Below are 17,938 nucleotides of genomic sequence, written 5' to 3'. Positions count from 1 at the left end.
AGACTTCCCTAAATAGAGCTCCAAATCGAGATGGGGTTTTACACATGCTAACTTCAAACAAAATAGAGCTTTTATACTGAGATGAGCTCACAGACTTTGAGAGAAATTTTACATGGGCTAATCTCAAAACCTTTCCTTGAGAGACTACTCCAATTGATTTCTAACTTTAATCGATTATTCTTTGTAAAAAATGCTTCTAATTGATCAAATAGTTTCCTAATCAATTAGCTGGGGCTTAAATACATTTTTAGTTGGTCTTAACAAATTAATAAAGACTCCTCAAAGGTTTTAAGTACGTGTGTGTGTGTGATTTTTCCTAAGTAATTCTAGAGATACCCTTGTGCAGCTACAAGATACTGGCCACTCAGGAAAACATGCCCGAGCAAGCTTTCACATATAATCTCTTTCATAACTATGAAGTTTCTAGTCTTGGCATCATTATCTTGCAAGAACCTTGAATCTTATAGCTTAATGAGGATTGAGATATCTTTAAGTTTATTACCATCATCAGAGAGTTGAGAGACCAGACCATCATAGGATCTTGAAACATAAGTATTTACTTTAACATTGTTAGATGGCATAGTTGACTTCAAAAAGATTGTTTGATGTTTAAAATAAGTCTTCTAGGCATATGAACATAAGAATCTTCAAAATGATAACTTGACAAAACATATTGGTATTGAGAGAACCTTTGACCGCTTGAGCTATCTCTAAGAGATAAGGACTTCACTAAATATAGTATGATATCATGTGTTTTCATCATTAAAACCAACCAATTTATTGCCACTTTGATATCAATTCCACCACTTTGGATGGACTTGACAGTATCTGCAAGCACATAGATCCACATTCATCCCTTTTTTTGATGATGACAATGCATATCATAAAGAGGTGGAAAATGAGGAAAAAAAAAAGGATAAATTTGGAGTAGTTAAATTCCCCCTCACATGATTAGAGAGTATTCTCTACTCTCTCTGAGTGTATACTTATCTCACTTTGAAATACAAAAAAGGAAGGAAAAATATGTGAGAAAAGAATGATAAACAAACAATCACATAATTCACGTTGATCACATAATATTTACTAGATAAGGAAAGACATTACTCATTTCTTAAAAAATTATAAGAAAATAGAAATAAAAAACTAATCAATCTTCTCCTAATCATCGCTTGAAATGCTTGGAAAATCCGTAAATTCAATTCTAGTTTTGGCGAGCTTTTTGGCTATGTGACTGACTTCTGAGTATGTACTTCTTTGCATCCTAATTTGATCTTGTTTATCTTTTATAATGATTTTTTGGTTTTAGAGAATAGTGTTAAGGAGATCATTGATATAATTAGTGTGGGGGATTTCATAATCAAAATCCTACTGAGTTGCATTGTCTCCTTGTTGAGGTTGGCTTGTAGAGGTTCTTCTTTATTTTGGAGGTCTCTAAGACAACACTCTATTGTTGATTTTCAACCTCATCATCCCATGGTGCTTTTTTCTATCCCAGTGTATCCATTTTGTGATAATTTTTACTATAGGTTGAAGCCAACATGCTCCAAGATCTTTATTATTAGGCAACCATGTGTCACACACACACATATTTTTCTTCTTGATCTCCATAATTTGATAGATCATCACACGTACACAATTATTTTCAACATTATTAGCCAGAAACCATACCGCAGCAACATTAGATTTGGTTAAGTGAATAAGTTTAATAATTATTAGGAAAATAAATTTCATGAGGGGCCTTCAATAAAGGATACTTTCCTCCTGAGAGGCAATATTACATTGGGCCTTAAATGAAGGATCTTTTCCTCCCTTAGAGGAAATTTTATATTAGGTCTTCAATGAAGGATCCATTAAGCCCTAAGAGACTATATATATGATCCCTATTTGTCACACAACTTTGAAGTCATTGGGAAAGTCTTCAATGAAGGAGAGGGAATGATGGCGTAGCTCTTGGCATCATAATCTTGTTCCATAAGTATGGTGGGGTAACACCTTTAAGTTTTATTTTATGGCCTCAGTATTGTTCTACAAAATAACAATTTTCATAGGCATTGTTCCCTTGTTCTTCTAATTCGGGGTGGAGGAAGAACTCCCTCCAAGCCTTTCAGGTTTCATCATCTTAAGGAATAATACTGACTAGGGCATCCTAGACTCCTCTCTTTCATCCCTTAATCATGATATTTCCTTGGTGGCTTTTAGGGCTATCAGTCCACTACTTCCCATGAGTGACCTTTTTCTTTGCAAAGCGAGCTTTCCTAATAGTGACATTCCCTGAGGCCATTATTTCTGCCAAAAAAAAAGAGTAATGGTAATTATTAAATAATAAAATAACCTTTATTAAGAACACATACAAAAATTAAACTTCCGCATGTACTCATCAAATTTGTAATCATCGCCTCAATAAAGCTCCACAATCTCCCTGCAACTCATGATATTAAAGTCATCCAAGACATTGACCACCTCTCTTCGTGATGGTTAAGAACTCAAAATCAAAGTAATTTATGCACATGGGATTCTTCGTCCAATATAGGGGAAAATGGTATGCACCATTTACCCCAATGATGAACATAGATGCCTCATCTTTCCTCTCACTGTCACAAACCTATCTTTCTAGTTTTTGTAATAGTTGCAATGGGGGTTAACAAGATTGTTCCTGGCAAAGGGCCTATAGTAACCCAACCACTTTTTGGTCTTTCCTTAGTACCACCGAAAGAAAAGAAGATCCATATGGTGGGGTTAACCTCTACGCACCAACATATAATCTTGAATGCTCTTATGAAGGCCCAACCATTGGGGTTATCTGTGAGGGGTGATATTAATGGTCACGAGAACCTCTATTTCAAAATGAGTGAAAGGTATGAGCACTTCAAGGTCATGAACGAAGGTAAGGTACATGTAGAAGAAGACGCGAGGGAATCCTCAAGGGTAACCATGTTAACCCACTCCACTTCGAAGCAAAGCTCCAAGACCACTTCCCCCTCATAGTCCATTCCGGATAGGTTTAGATGTTTCTTGAAGGAGGCCACTCTCTACTTACATGTGTAATGTATCTTGAAATCCTCCACTTATGAATGCTTGGATGAGCTGGTCTCCATTGACCTTTATTAGTTTCCTAAAAAAGAAGAAAGAGAATCACTATCACTAATATCATAGGTGCTCTTGTAACTCACATACATTCCTATCTCGAGGAGCTTATAGTTGATTTCTCCACTGACTCACCTGGCGTTCTTCAAGCAGGATTCATACAATTACATAAGTTCCCTACTATTGGAAGGTTCAATCACCTTACCCCTATCATCTAACACCCTAATAATCGACATTTTTGGTGAAAAAAAGTTAAAGAAATGGTTATACCTATTTGCGAAGGAAGAAGACGGAGCTAAGCTAGAGAAGGTTTCAACGCAACTTGAGCTACAAGAAGCGGAGCATTGGAAAAGTTTAGATAAAAAGTGGGTCGAGGATCACCTTTTTTAAGGTTAGAAGCCTAGTTCACATTATACATCATTGTCTTCTCCTATGCAGGCACCAACGATTATGAAATGAGCCGCCACACGTCTCACATAATGACACATGTGAGGTAACCAAAAGTCCTCATAGGACTTGACTTCTCAAGATAGACTCGTCATGAGCATTTAATATTGCACTTGTTTTCTTGAGTGACACCCAAGTGTCTTTCCCCAAGCCACGCTTGAGGGACTGGCCCGAAGCTTCACTTTAGAGATCTTAGAATTTTTAGGATGTCATTGCTCTAAAATTAATCACTCCTTCTTTTCTAAGATCTTGTGATTGATGGACTCTGAACTAGGATAATTTTATAGGGTCTAAAAATTGGATGGTCCATGATAAAATAGCCCATGACATAAGCGAAGTGCATACCATAATGTTGGTTTCTAGATATAGCATGGGTGCTTATAAGGTGCTCGCCCAAAACGTTTGGTGATCTGTCCATGAGTTGCCTCACTTATCACAAGTGGGCAATGTGGTGTTTGAGGAATAACTATATAAGGAGGCAGTCAGAGGGGGAAATTATTTCCCCCCATGATTCAAAGGAGAACTAATCTCATCCCTTCCCACGTTATTTGAGGAAACCAGGAAAACTGCTTCCTAGACAGACCTAAGGGTAGGGGATATGTATAAAGGTCTTAACCTCTAAGCCCATATTTAATTAACAAAAATTTCAAAGAAAAAACATAAGGTATCTCACAATCCTTACGTGAACATATTGTTGGAGGTAACACAAGGGGTTAACGAGAGAGCATTTTTTAACTTGGGACACACCTTTGTGAGAGACACACTACATATTCACTCAAAATCTTAAGGTGATAGGTGTGTGAGTTCTCTCACTTATAAAGTGTATTTTCTTCCATTTTCTAACCAATGTGAGATTTCTTCCTCACACTTGATTCTTTAACTACTTCTTTTATTTTTGTATTTTTTAACAAGTACACAATTAATTTGATTCTTTAACTACTTCTTTCATTTTTGTATTTTTTAACAAGTACACAATTAATACAATTAACTCTTCTATATAGACAACGATAATTGAAAAAGGTTTTAAATAAATAAAATATAAAAAAAATGAGAGAAATTCTCTTGTGATCATTGAAGGTAGAAAAAATAGTGTTAATACTCATTACAATTTACAACACACACATAAATGGAAGTCTCAATAGACACGGAATGTTACTTTTGCAGTCTAAAAGACAAAGACATCATTTTTTATTCGCTATAGGTACTTCTGGGAGTAAAATATGCATGGTCCCTCCCTACAGATAACTACTATCACACACATGACTTTGTTTTTTCAGTAACATAAAACAAACAAGTAGAAAAGTAAGAGACAACTATGAAATATTTGTAAAATTATTCTATTATAAGTGATAAATCTTTATAAAAAAATTTTAGACTTATATATATTTTTCTTTATTTCCATTTCTGTATTCTCTTCTCTTCTATTACGGTTTCTCTTCTTTCCCTAAAAAAACATAATTATCCTTTCATTATTTTAAGGCATTTTATCAAATAATATGGTTGAAAGAATTGTCTATATATAACAAACACTCTCACTATGGTTTATACCAAGAGTTGAAGTAGTGATTTTGATAATATAATAAGAAAATGGAAAGAAAAAGTAACCAAAATGATTCTTCTTCTTCATTTGTTTCTGAGCTCTCTGGCTCCAAAGAGACACACTCATCTTCTTCATCTCCTAATGAAGTGAGGGACAAAGCTATCAAGGAGAAATGGGACTCTATACTTGGAACACCTGGTAATATACATACACTCTTTTAGACTATATTTTTGAATTATTTTTTTTAAGTTAGATATACATACACTCTTTGTAATCGTTTGTAGAACTTTTGGTTCTTTAATATATCTCTTGATTACAAAAAAAAAAAATGAGTATAAAAAATTCATTGAATGTTTGTTGCATAAAAATTAAATATTTTAAGGTAAAATTTTGACAAAGTGACATAATTTTTTTTTTTCAAAGTTATGGTATATATATAATCACAAAGTAACGATTACAAAGGATAGGACATTACCTCTTTACACAAGATAGAGGTAGAATGTTCCAATAGTGAAAATTACAAGCCACAGAAGAAGCATTCATTGACCTAAACCATTTCCAGAAACCGAGCACAATTGCGCTAAAAGACTCGTCAAAGTTAAAGATTTGACCTCTGAACAAGATAGCGTTTCACATCTTCCTTAAGTTCCATAACACCGCCAGCCATATTATTCCAACAGTTAATCTTTCGTCTACCGCCTTAATTTTTTCAAAATGATCCAAATAGTTTCTTATTTCAGCATCCGATAACGTAACGGCGTCGCCTAACCACATAATATATTTTTTTCTCACTTTTCACTTGAATATAGATGTCATTTTCAAGGCCTGTGGTGGTGAATCTCAGAAAATACAAACTGAAGATAAGAGTTCCATCTACCAAAATCAAAGAATTGAACCATGTAATCTCAGCTCATCAATATTTTATGGTGGCCAAGATATTATTCATCATGCTCAAATTGAAGGGAAAAACTTATTTGTAAGTGGTAATATATATATATATATATATATATATATATATATATATATATATATATATATATATATTCTTTTTCTTAAATTTTATAATATATTAGATATATTTTTTTAATTTTCCTTCTATCAATTAATTAAATTAAAACTCAAGTATTCGGGTTTTATTTTATTTTAATGTGAAAAATAAATGTATATTATTTTCTAGGAGAATAACTATAATATTTTTTGCCTAACAGCCCAAAAATGTTGGAGAAGAAGATGATTTGGGAATTGCTTCAAGAGGAGATTGGTGGAAAGGTATCTTATGAATGACATACACATTTCTCATAGACTTTTTGTCTAAAAGTTTGCACATGGTTTGTACTATATGATATGACTTAATATTAACATTTCTCATTATTTTTTTGTTTTATTTAATTTTCATCCACAGGGAGTCTCTATTATTAAAATCATCATTTTTAGCACTATATGCCTTACAAGGTAATATATTTATTGTATTTTAGTAGAGAATAGTAAGAACTGATTTTATGAAAATCTACATATAAGAATTGAAAATCAAAGAATTGAATTCGTAAATGTAATTATGTATACTTCTTATCATTTTATGTAATTCTAGTTACTTTTTTTTGCTAATTTAAATTTTAGTGTCGTATATTCATCACTTGATTTAATATTGTAGGTACATAGAGCAAAAATCAAGTTATGTGGAAGCTAAACAGCGAAGGGATAAATATGAATTTGCAATTAATCATTTATAGAACTTTGTATTGTCATCTATCTTGAGTAATGTTGAAGTTATTTATTTTTTGAGAAAACCTCTTCTAATTGGTTTCTTCTCTACTTTGAACTTTATCAATGATGATTTATAAAATTAGCAGCAAAAATTAATGATGAAGAAAGTCAAATTCTCTTACTAAATTAAGCAATTGAGTTTGAGAAAGATGTAATGATTTAACTTTAATTTAATTTATTTAGTAGTATTTTAAACTTTTCAATAATGTGAGTGTTATTTTAATGGGAGTGTTATTCTCATGAAACATAATACAAAGTACAAGAAGTGCCCAAAGATTTTTTTTCAATAGGCAAATGCATTAAGAAATCGCACTAAGGGTGCAACCCTTACACACAGAAAACAAAATTAGATACAATTCAAGGGGTTTTTGAACCACTTATAAAAGTTGGCAACAACCAATGAATGGCTTAAAGAAAGTCATCTCCAAGAGAGAAACAAAATGTTGTAAAACACTTCATCAAAGCTAAATAATTTATCCTGAAAAATAACTGCATTCCTCATGGTCCACAAGCTCCAAAGAGTGGCGACCCAAATAACATTAATCCTATCCTTCACCTTGACTTTCTTCACCTTTAATTGAATAGCGTCGAAACTCAACAAATCAAGAAAAGAAAGATTTGATTCAATCCCCAACCAAGCGAGCACTTTGTCCCAAATTTCTTTAGAAATATAGCAGTCAAAGAATAAGTGATTGGAATTCTCCTGTTGGTTCGAACAAAAAACACAACCGACGGAAGGGAAATTAGAAACTCCCCTTTGAATCAAAAGCTCCTTAACCGGCAATTTATCCGTTAAAACTCTCCAAGCAAATAATTTAATTCTAATCGGCAGATTAGTATTCCAAATTACCTCCAATTGCTTTATCAAGTTGTTGTTCCAAGCCCTATCCTTACTATTTGCCACCAGGCTAGTAATACTGCTAACAGAATACAGTCCAGAACTGTTTAGATTCCATATGTGCTGGTCCTCCTCCTCAGTCAGCCCGTGGTTAGACTGTATCAAACAGTCCCGCAGATGCTGCAAGTTCACCGCATGGAGCTGCAGCAGCACCGAAACCAGCCCATCGCCGCTGTGGAGGCCGCTGGCAGATGGCGCAGCAATGACATTGCTGTCAGCTGCGAACAAGAAATCAAGATCCCAGAAAACAGAACCATCCACCACTTGCCGCACTTCCGAAACAGAACACAGTTTTCTTGTTGAGATATCATACAATTCCGGGAACTTAACGTGAAGAGCATGATCCCCCAACCAAACACTATGCCAAAAAAGGATGTTCTTACCGTTACGAATAATACTTTTAACACACCCGGGAAAACCTTCTTCAAATCTATCCAAGATTAAATCATTAGAAATAACATCTCTCCACCAAATAGAGTCTTCAAAATTCGATGTTACATCCTTTGTTGCTTGAACGATCAATCTAGGCTTACGATACCGAAACTCTAAAAATTTACTCCATATGGCTTGTCTCTCCATAAGAATCCTCCATTTCCATTTAAGAAGTAAAGCTCTATTCATATCTCTAACATCCTTCACACCCCAAGAAAAATACAAGAGGAACAAAGATACACCAAAAAAAACCTAAAAAAACAATAATAACAAAAAGGGAAAAAAATACAGCTGCATTAGAACTACATCAACAATCTCATGCTAGACTTAAAACCAACAGGTCCATCATTAATAGAAACATATCCCTAGTGCAAGGAACCAGAAAACCACCACCACCACCATACTCAGGAAACAGGGCAAACACTTAAATCGCCATTGATGAATGAACATGATAGAGTTCTAAAGTCAATATGTACAAGTGCAAGAGTCCACTCTAAGCCTACATGAAAACCATTTTCAAGCCAATAAGATACTCTTCTCCCCCCACCTTTTTTTGATGTTATAGTGACTTTGTTAAAAACTACATCGTTCCTAGCTTTCCATACGGACCATACAACCATTTTTCAAACCAAAATAAAACCCCCTTTAAACTTAACTTCTCTCGTAAAGATAGAAAAACTCAAATAAGAACCCAATATCTTGATGTTAATACTACTTGCTACCCTAAGCACCTAAAGATACTATACCAGATCGTAGAAGCAATATCACAGAAAACAAACAGGTTAGAGGAGGTCTCTATCGGATGCCCATAAAAAGGACATAATTGGTTACTAGCATCTGCAAACAGCCCTCTTCGAAAAACATTTCTTTGGATGGGATTTTAACTTGCAATAATTGCCACGAGAAGATCAAATCCTTGGATGGATCCCAACTGCTCCAAATAAGGGAAATGATATGGCCCTGGTGCGTCAGAGGTGACATGGATGAATAAAGTCTCTCTCACTGAGTGTGAAACGCATATGCCATAGAGAACGAGCAATTTCTAGAGTGCTTCCATAACCATTCATTTCTTTCTAGGGAAAGATTAGCCTCTATAAGCAAAGCATGAAACACCTCAATAGAAGGAAGCTCTCTAATGAAGAAAGGCCCATTCCATCGAAGATCCCAAGTAGGTATCCCACTGATAAGTCTTCCCATCTCTCCCTCCTTCCACACTCGCTGGAGCAAATTGGAGAACAATCCAGGAAACTGAAGCTTGGGGGGGTGGTCCGCAACCTAGGATGTTCTCAAAAGGAAGTAAGAACACTTAAACCCACTCTCCTAGATATTCCTTCAGAAAACCAATCAGATTGTCTTTCTTTTCTATGTCCAAGATGAGAAAGATCTTTCCATCATGGCAAAAAGAGCCCAAATCCTCTGGTCCCAACACAACTAAGAGAGGAGAAGGAGACCTCACCATATCTAGCAGTCAGTATGTCTCTTTAGAGCCATGAATCCCCTACAAGAAGCTTTAATATCCACTTCCCCAACATAACAATATTAACCATACACAGATCCCTAACACCAACCCCCCACATGAACCTCATTTAAATACTCACAATCTTCTTCTAAACCATATTTGACATTTTCATAAAGACAAGAAGAAGATAGGAATAACATTAAGCGCAGAGTTAAGAAGGACCACTATACCCCTAAGACTAACATCTATGTGCTTCCAATAATTAAGTCTCTTTAAAAACAAGGCTACGTACCAAGGGATCTCTGGGAGACTATAGGTGAGGATTTTCCCCAATGTGAAACCCAAGATATTTGAACGGAAGAGAACTTATCTCATAATGGAGAAAATTATCATCTGAATAGAGGAACATAGAATCGACATTCAACCCAATAAGGCTACTTTAGAAGAATTTTATACGAATACCTGACGCCCTCTCATACCATCTAAAAATAGTCTTAATACACCACAAATTATCTAGGGTCGACTCATGCACATGTAAGATGTCATTAGAATACTGGAGGTGAGATACAACCAATCTGAAACTACCAACCCCAAAACCAGTAAATAGATCAAGATCATATGTCCTCCTAACCAAACAACTAAGCCCATCACCTACTAAAAGAAAAAGGAAAGGAGCTAAAGGACCCCCTTAGTTCAACACTCTTTGAATGTTATTTTCTTGGGTAAGGAAGCCATTAACCTGCACTGATAAGTTATTAACAAAAATACAAGCTCTCATCTAAGATATCCATTTATTGCTAAAGTATAATCTAATTAACATATAATCGTGAAAATTCCAATGGACTGAATCATAAGCTTTTTCAAAATCCACCTTAAAGATAAGACAAGGTCTTTTCGATTTTTCAGCAAGATCTTCAACCTCAATAATAGCCACAAGACCATCCACCAACATTATCCCCTTAAAAAATCCGATTGGTTAGGGGAATTTTACGTTTCCCCTAGTTTCGCTTAGCTAGTCCTTATTAAGATTTCCCATAGCTCTCTTGTAATGGATAGAGTACCTTTTTTATTCCTATAAATTCATATTTTGCTTATATATATATATCACAACGGTTGATAAGTGTAACTGTTGTGATATATAGCTCGCGTCCTGACTTATTATCACGGTCTCACGACGGTGGTGGAAAGCACTTGACATACAATCACCCCTTACCTCACAACGGTTGGTCATGCATTGTGGTATCCTTTTTCCAACCGTTGTGGTATGGCTTTTCCATTGTAGTGTACACTTGCCAATAACTTATCAAGTTTGTGGTATGACCTTTAACATACGAAACAAATAAGTTCGAGATTAGCAATGTGAAAAAAAGTGTAAAATAAATAACAGATGGTGGATATAAAGAGGTTGTATAGAATTTATATTTTTATATAATTAAAGAGATTGTATTAATTGCAAATGCAAGGGGTGCTCAACTCAAATACAACACCAGAAACAACGTTCAAGGCGAACCCACAAGTGAACTACCCTAACAGCTTAACTTAAGTGAAGCAAGATAAAATACTAACAAGCCAAACATTTAAATTGATGCTTATAAACCGTTAGAGCTTGCGCCAAACCAATCCCACGATAATGTTTTTACTAAGGACACAGTTTCTTTAGCTCATTTATGCCATTCTTTGAAGAGAATCCCATTCCTTACTAGCTAAATTGTGCAAGTAGTTAAGAACCATAGCAAAAGCTTCAATTCCTTAATTGTCCATCCTTTCTTCAAAACTACAAAAGCCAACAAATGATTCACCATCAAGTCACATGGAGGTATCCTACACATGCCTAAACTGCCAATAATGCACTTCCGAAAAGTTGCAGCAATGGAACAGGAAAAAAAGATGAAGGTGTGATTCCTTAGGTCCCAAGCAAAGAGAACAAACAAGATTGTATGGACCCCTCAGCACCCCCTGTTTCACAAGTTCGTCCATGGTTTGAGCATGTTCAAAAGAAATCTCCATATAAATACTTGAATGTTGCTAGGCACACTTTCTTTTCACAACAACTTAAAAGCACTGGCTTTGTCAATGTTGCTAGGCACACTTTCTTTTCACAACAACTTAAAAGCACTGGCTTTGTCTATCCCCAAATGAGAACCTGTAGATGAAATATCTACCAATCTAGCATATGCAGATTTAACAGAAAAACCTAAAGCATCTCACTAACAAATAAAAGAATATACTAAATCCATATCAGGATTTATGTTCGGAAGGATTATTTCAAGCTCCTCCTAATCGCTACCTTCCAAGACTGCATTCATACCTGCAAAAAAACTAATTCTCCAGTCCCACCACACCACTGATCCAATGCCTTGCAGCCTCTACCTTAGGCTCGGAATCCAGCACAAGCTCGAATAGGCCTGAAAACAACAGCTTGAAAGGCACTACACTAAGCCACCTATGATGCCAAAAATCAAATTTTGTCCCATTCCCCAATTTACAAGATATATCATTTCCAAATCAGTATGGATCTTCCTCTCATTCACCAATGGACTGCCTTAGATCTCTCCACCATATAGAAAATATTATGTTATTTACTATCAAAGCGAGGTCAAGGATCAAAGCTTTGATATCCCTATATTTAAATGTCAAAAAATGAGTACCAAACAGAATTTGTATTGATAATATTCTCCAAGCCCATTTACTTAGAAACATTGTATTAAAGAGATCACAGTACTTGATGCCTAGACCTCCCTTCAAACTTTGATTTAGAGATAGTAGACCAAGAGACACAATTTATTCTCTTCTTATTCTCTTATCCATTCCAAAGGAAAACACACCAGATTTTAATGATATCTTGAACTACTCCTTTTAGGAATTTATAGAAGGGAAACTATAAGAGATGGATATCATTCAAGACTACATTTAGGAGAGTCACATAACCACCAAGAGAAATAAGATTTCCTTTCCAAGAAGAGAGTCTATTGAAAAGTTTCAACAAAATAGGTCCATAACATCCTAAAAAATGTTTGTAATCCTCGAGAGCGTAGAGAACATAACCTAAGATGGCTCAATTCCTTAGCAGGGTACCTTAGTCTTAATGATGCATACCTATTTCAAGCTCCTACTAGTCAACAAATAGATTGGGCTAAACTAATTTGGAATTTAAGCATACCCCCTTCTAAATCTTTATTTGAGCATACCCCCTAATGACGAGGTCCTATGGAATAGAGGAATTTACTTGAACCCATCAAAATACGAGTTATGTGGGAGCCTTGCTGAAATAACCGAGCATCTATTCTTCCACTGTAGGTTTGTGCAACATTTCAGGAATTGGTTAGCTAATATTCTCCAATGCAACATTCATCTCTCTTTTCTTGGAATTTGGGAAATCTATCAAAGAGCATTGTTCAAACAAGGTCAGATTACTATTCTAGCTGCTATTATTAACACCTTCAATGTCATCTGGCATTGTAGAAATTAGAAAAAATTCAACAATAAATTCATTCATTGAAATAGCGTTTTGAATCGAATAATATCCAATACCTGGATTTTTGGTAATACCACAAAAGAAACCTCCTCTAACAACATCTGAGACTTCAGAGTCTTAAAAGCTTTCAGAGTTAATCTTCATCCCTCTAATGCCCCTAATATCATCAAAGTCTTTTGGAAACCCCTCTTATTTCATGGAACAAGTGCAATACTAATGGAACTGCACTTGGCATCCCGGGCCTTGCTGCCTCAGGCGGCATCTTCAGAGACCACTCATAAAAATTCCTCATCTGCTTTGCCGAAAATATGAGCCACACCTTCGCTTTGCATGCAGAATTCCATGGTGTTATGAAGGCCATTCATATCACTTTTGACAACAACTAGTTGTTAACAACATATAGCATGAATTTTCCTATCCCATATATTTAGATAGGGAACCATTGTGCAGACAAATTAGTTTCATTAAGTCTCTCCATTCAAGATTTTATTTTGTGGCATGAAACTCCTTTGTCTAATTTTACATATTTGGTTCACAATGGCTTGAGAAACTTTTTTTTAGGTTTTGCTAAGTTCTATGGGTTGGGCTTTGTCCACCCTTTCTTGTAATTTTGTTCTCTTTAACATACTTTTTGTTTGATAAAAAAAGTTTAAATAAAAAGATTTTAAATTTTAAAAAAAAAATTGTATTTAATGTATCTATTTTATATTTTAATATGTCTAAAATATTCTTTGTATTTCTTTATATTTAATCTTAATTTTTTCATTTCTAAGATATTTATTAGTAATAATAACATATCTATTAAAAGAATAAATAATACATTTTTTAATGATCAAAAGATAAACATATATTTAAGAACACTTTTTTTTCAATAAATTGATATTATTAAAACCTCAATATTTATACCATATCAAACCATATTAATACAAAAGTTTATATAAATAAACAAAATAAATTATATATTTTGGCCATAAATATTTTTATATATATATGTTAGAATATTTTGACTATTTACAATAAATTTTATTAATTAACCATTGATTATTGTCAAATTATATGAATGACTAAATTCATGAATTTTATATAAATAAGAAAAAAATGATAACTAAGTAACTTAAACATTTTTATTTATTTATATTTTTTAAAATCTTATTATACATTTATGTAAACTTATTTAATAACTTCTTAAATAGTTTTACAATTTTATAATAATTTGTGGAAATAAAAATTAATTAATTAAATATTTTAATTTAACAATTGATTTGGTAAAATTTCTCCTTAATAACAAATTTATTTTATATATATATATATATATATATATATATATATATATATATATATATATATATATATATATATATAATTTAGTCTTTTAATAGTATTTTGCGTGTGTTATTTATTGTCCACTAAATACCATAAAAATTAAGGTTAGCCTGAGTTTCTTTTCCACACTTTCTGACATATACTTTTACATTACACAAAAATCATGTGAAATCTTAATTTTAAAAATGTATTAAAAATAAAACTGTTAAACTCACATATATGTCATTTTAAAAAAGAAAGAGTGTTACATATCATCTTGACCAGAAAGCGTTTATAACACTTATCTAAAAATATTTATTATGTATTATTTTATTCAACATTTACTTTTTATAAAATAAAACAGACCCATGGTTTTGTTTGCTTGTTTTAAAACATTTTCTTGATCTACCTTCTCTTGGTCTGTTTTTATAAATAAAGGCTATAACATCTTTGGTCAAATGAATTGAGATAGTAAATTAAAATTAGAGAGAAAAGAGGAGAATGGAGAGAAAAAATTATCAAAAGAATTCTGGAATTTTTAATTCTATGTTTTCTAATCAATCACCTTTGGTAATGTTCTAGTGCTTTATTTTTGTTGTTCTTTTATTTTAATGGTTAAATGAATTTGATCATTTAGGTATTTATTTAAATCTTATGTTGGTTTCTGGTAATTTTTTTTTAAGAAATATGAAATATTATTGATATAAATGTGATGATTTATTTTGTTTGAGTTGTATTAATTTTTAGGTGTTAGGAAGAGAATCTGTACGATATGAAGTCAATGACAAGGTTGTCAAGAAGACATTAAACTCCTTAATTAAAACTCAAGGTAATATATATTCATAGATTCTCATTTTATGGAATTTTATAAAGTATCATATATGTGGATTTAAAATTGTCAATATAAATTTTGGTAAATGATAATTTAGATCACTTGATCATTAAATAATATGCATTAGTAAATATTATAATTGAATAATTCAGGCTTTTTCTAATTTTCCCTTAAAATAAAATACAACTTCACCTCATATGACAAATGCTTTAATATTTTTTTCAGCTATAATATATTTTTTTTCAATTTTAATTTGTTTTCCATACACACAGATGACATCTCAAACAAAAACCATGGAAATGAAGCACAGAATACACAAAATAACAACATGAGTTCCACCAACCATGATCAAAGAATCCATCAATGTAACTTCACTTCATCCATATATTATGGTGGCCAGGACATAATTCCTAATACTCAGACAACACAAAATGCAGGAGTAACTTCGTTTGTAAGTAGCCTCTAATACATGTATTTTTTTAAAAGTATATACTTTTTAATTAGACTTTATATTTATTTTTTTTAGGTATATCTTATTTTATTTTTACTACCAAAATTATTTCAGTTAAATCAAGAGTCGTGGGACTATAATAACTTTAGGTTTATTTTATTTTATTTAATGGTAGAATTTATTTTCTAGTATCAAAATTCCTAATATGATTTTTTTATCTTATTAACACCAAAGAATAATTGGGAAAAGGATGATTCAGGAGCTGCTTCAAGAGGAGATTGGTGGAAAGGTATTTGATGTTTGTCACATCCTATAAAAAAAAACTAATTTTTAGATTCATTAAATCTAATAAATTTTAAAAATTAAAATAAAAAATAATTAGGAAAAGCATATTTCTTTTTTCAAATTTTCATTTATTTAACATTTTTTTTTATTTTGTTGTCTTGTCAATTTTCAATCAACAGGGGGACTTTATTATTGAATCATCATTGCCAACAATATAATATATGCTTTACAAGGTATTTATTTTTTTTAGTTAAAACGTCTATGAAGTGTTGGAAATTGATTTTGAATTAATTCATTTTTAGATATTTTAGATCAAAAATATTTTAATTGTGTAATTACTAAAAAGAGTTTTATCATTTATAGAAAAAATTGAAAAATATTTCAACCACAACTCAAAAACTTTAATTATTGTTATAAAGGTTACTTTGAAGTGTTGGTTAAGTATTTTAACGACAACTCAAAAACTTTAATGTATATATATAATTTAATGTATATATATAATTTAAATAATTTTGATATTCATGTTTTTTTTCTCTCTTTCTCTCTTTTACCTTTCAAATAAATTAGATCATATTTTAAAATATAAAATATTTTGTATAAAAGAAAATAATCTAATGGATATTGATACATGTGATTATAATTATGTACATTTCTAACTATGTATATTAAATTATAATAGATTTTTTACTATACATATTCAAATATTGATTTTAGAGTATACTAATATTTATTATTTGAATGGATGTTGCAGGTTCAGCAGGATAATATGGCAGTATAGTCATTCAAGTTATATGGAAGAACTAAATGTTATAAATATATAGTTTATTTTCCTATTTCAGAGCACATTAGACTTTGAAGTTGTTTACTTTAAAAAAGAAACTATATAATATTATGGAGTCTTTATTAGAAGTAAATCTTTGGATCATATCTTTATATTACTTGTGATTTTTTGCATTGAGTGTGGTATAAGATCTACATCTAAGTGAAATTTATGAATGTTTGAGATTAGAATTTTTTTCCTTCATAGTTTAGAGATGGATGCAGCACTTTAAAACCAATATAATTTCTTATAATCCTACGTTTAAATTTAAATTCATGAAGAGATTCTGGCATATCTTAGATTAAAAATCCAATCACTAAAAAGAATAAGATTAAACATTTTAAAAATTTGGCAACAAGAAAAAGGATATGTTTGGCGTGCAAAATCAAATTAATAGTAGTATTCAAGTAATACTCATCTCTAATGGTGGCAAAACTAATCAAATTAATATGTTTTGTCTGCATTTTTTTTATTGACCAAGATTTTAGCTTCGCACCTTTTAATATGTCCACTTCGTCCCGTTTTATGTAGGTGCGGGTATTAACATGAAAATTTGTAATTTATATGCTTAAAGTGTGCAATATCCGCGAGTCCTCCTCGCACACATTAATATTTTGCGGGGCGGTACAAGGTCTTAGGTCCGCACCTTCAACAAAGTCTACCCCACCCCGTTATTTTGTAAGTTTTTGTGGGACAGACCTAAACGGAGCGGACATGTCTGTTTGCCACCCTTACTCATCTCTAACCTCATTATTAATATTAATTTCAAAATAAATTAACTTTTATTGCTGCAAATTGTATTTGCAAAAAATACAATGAGTGACAACCACTAATTGTGTAGGGTTGTCTGAGGGTTTTAGGGTTGTTGTTGTGATAGAGCAAGCTCACGCATGGATGATTAGAAACTATGTATATGAGTGATTGTTGGATGAATAGATTAACCCTCTTAACCTTAAGGTTTAGGTATTTATAGGAATCTCTTGGATTTGGAACTTAGAATCTAGGAGGGTACTACAACACTTCCTTCTCTCAAGAGCGTGTGAAATGTGTAGTTATTTTCCCTATTACTCTGTAGAACATGGCTTCCCCCTTTTGCCTACCTCTCCCTTACTGTTATGGATAAATACATGTTATTTCCCTCATTTTAAC

At 32.5% G+C, this 17,938-nt stretch overlaps 2 protein-coding genes across 2 annotated transcripts; both read left to right on the top strand.

Moving 5' to 3' along the window:
- The first annotated feature begins 5,056 nt into the window (after positions 1-5,056).
- LOC131624868 (uncharacterized) lies at positions 5,057-6,961 on the top strand. Its single transcript, XM_058895788.1, has 5 exons — positions 5,057-5,269; positions 5,881-6,047; positions 6,280-6,340; positions 6,474-6,523; positions 6,723-6,961. Exons 1-4 carry the CDS (start codon positions 5,119-5,121, stop codon positions 6,488-6,490), a joined length of 396 nt encoding a protein of 131 aa, XP_058751771.1. The 5' UTR covers positions 5,057-5,118; the 3' UTR covers positions 6,491-6,523; positions 6,723-6,961.
- Positions 6,962-14,842: 7,881 nt separating this feature from the next.
- Positions 14,843-16,815, top strand: LOC131624867 (uncharacterized). The gene is made up of 6 exons (XM_058895786.1): positions 14,843-14,971; positions 15,149-15,230; positions 15,506-15,684; positions 15,919-15,973; positions 16,149-16,202; positions 16,721-16,815. The coding sequence occupies exons 1-5, from the start codon at positions 14,903-14,905 to the stop codon at positions 16,163-16,165; spliced, it is 402 nt and encodes a 133-aa protein (XP_058751769.1). The 5' UTR covers positions 14,843-14,902; the 3' UTR covers positions 16,166-16,202; positions 16,721-16,815.
- The last annotated feature ends 1,123 nt before the right edge of the window (positions 16,816-17,938 follow it).

Source organism: Vicia villosa, unplaced genomic scaffold (genome assembly GCF_029867415.1).
Source record: "Vicia villosa cultivar HV-30 ecotype Madison, WI unplaced genomic scaffold, Vvil1.0 ctg.000165F_1_1_3, whole genome shotgun sequence".
NCBI lineage: Eukaryota > Viridiplantae > Streptophyta > Magnoliopsida > Fabales > Fabaceae > Vicia > Vicia villosa.
Note: the sequence above shows the minus strand (reverse complement) of the source record. Positions and strands in the feature narration are given on the sequence as shown.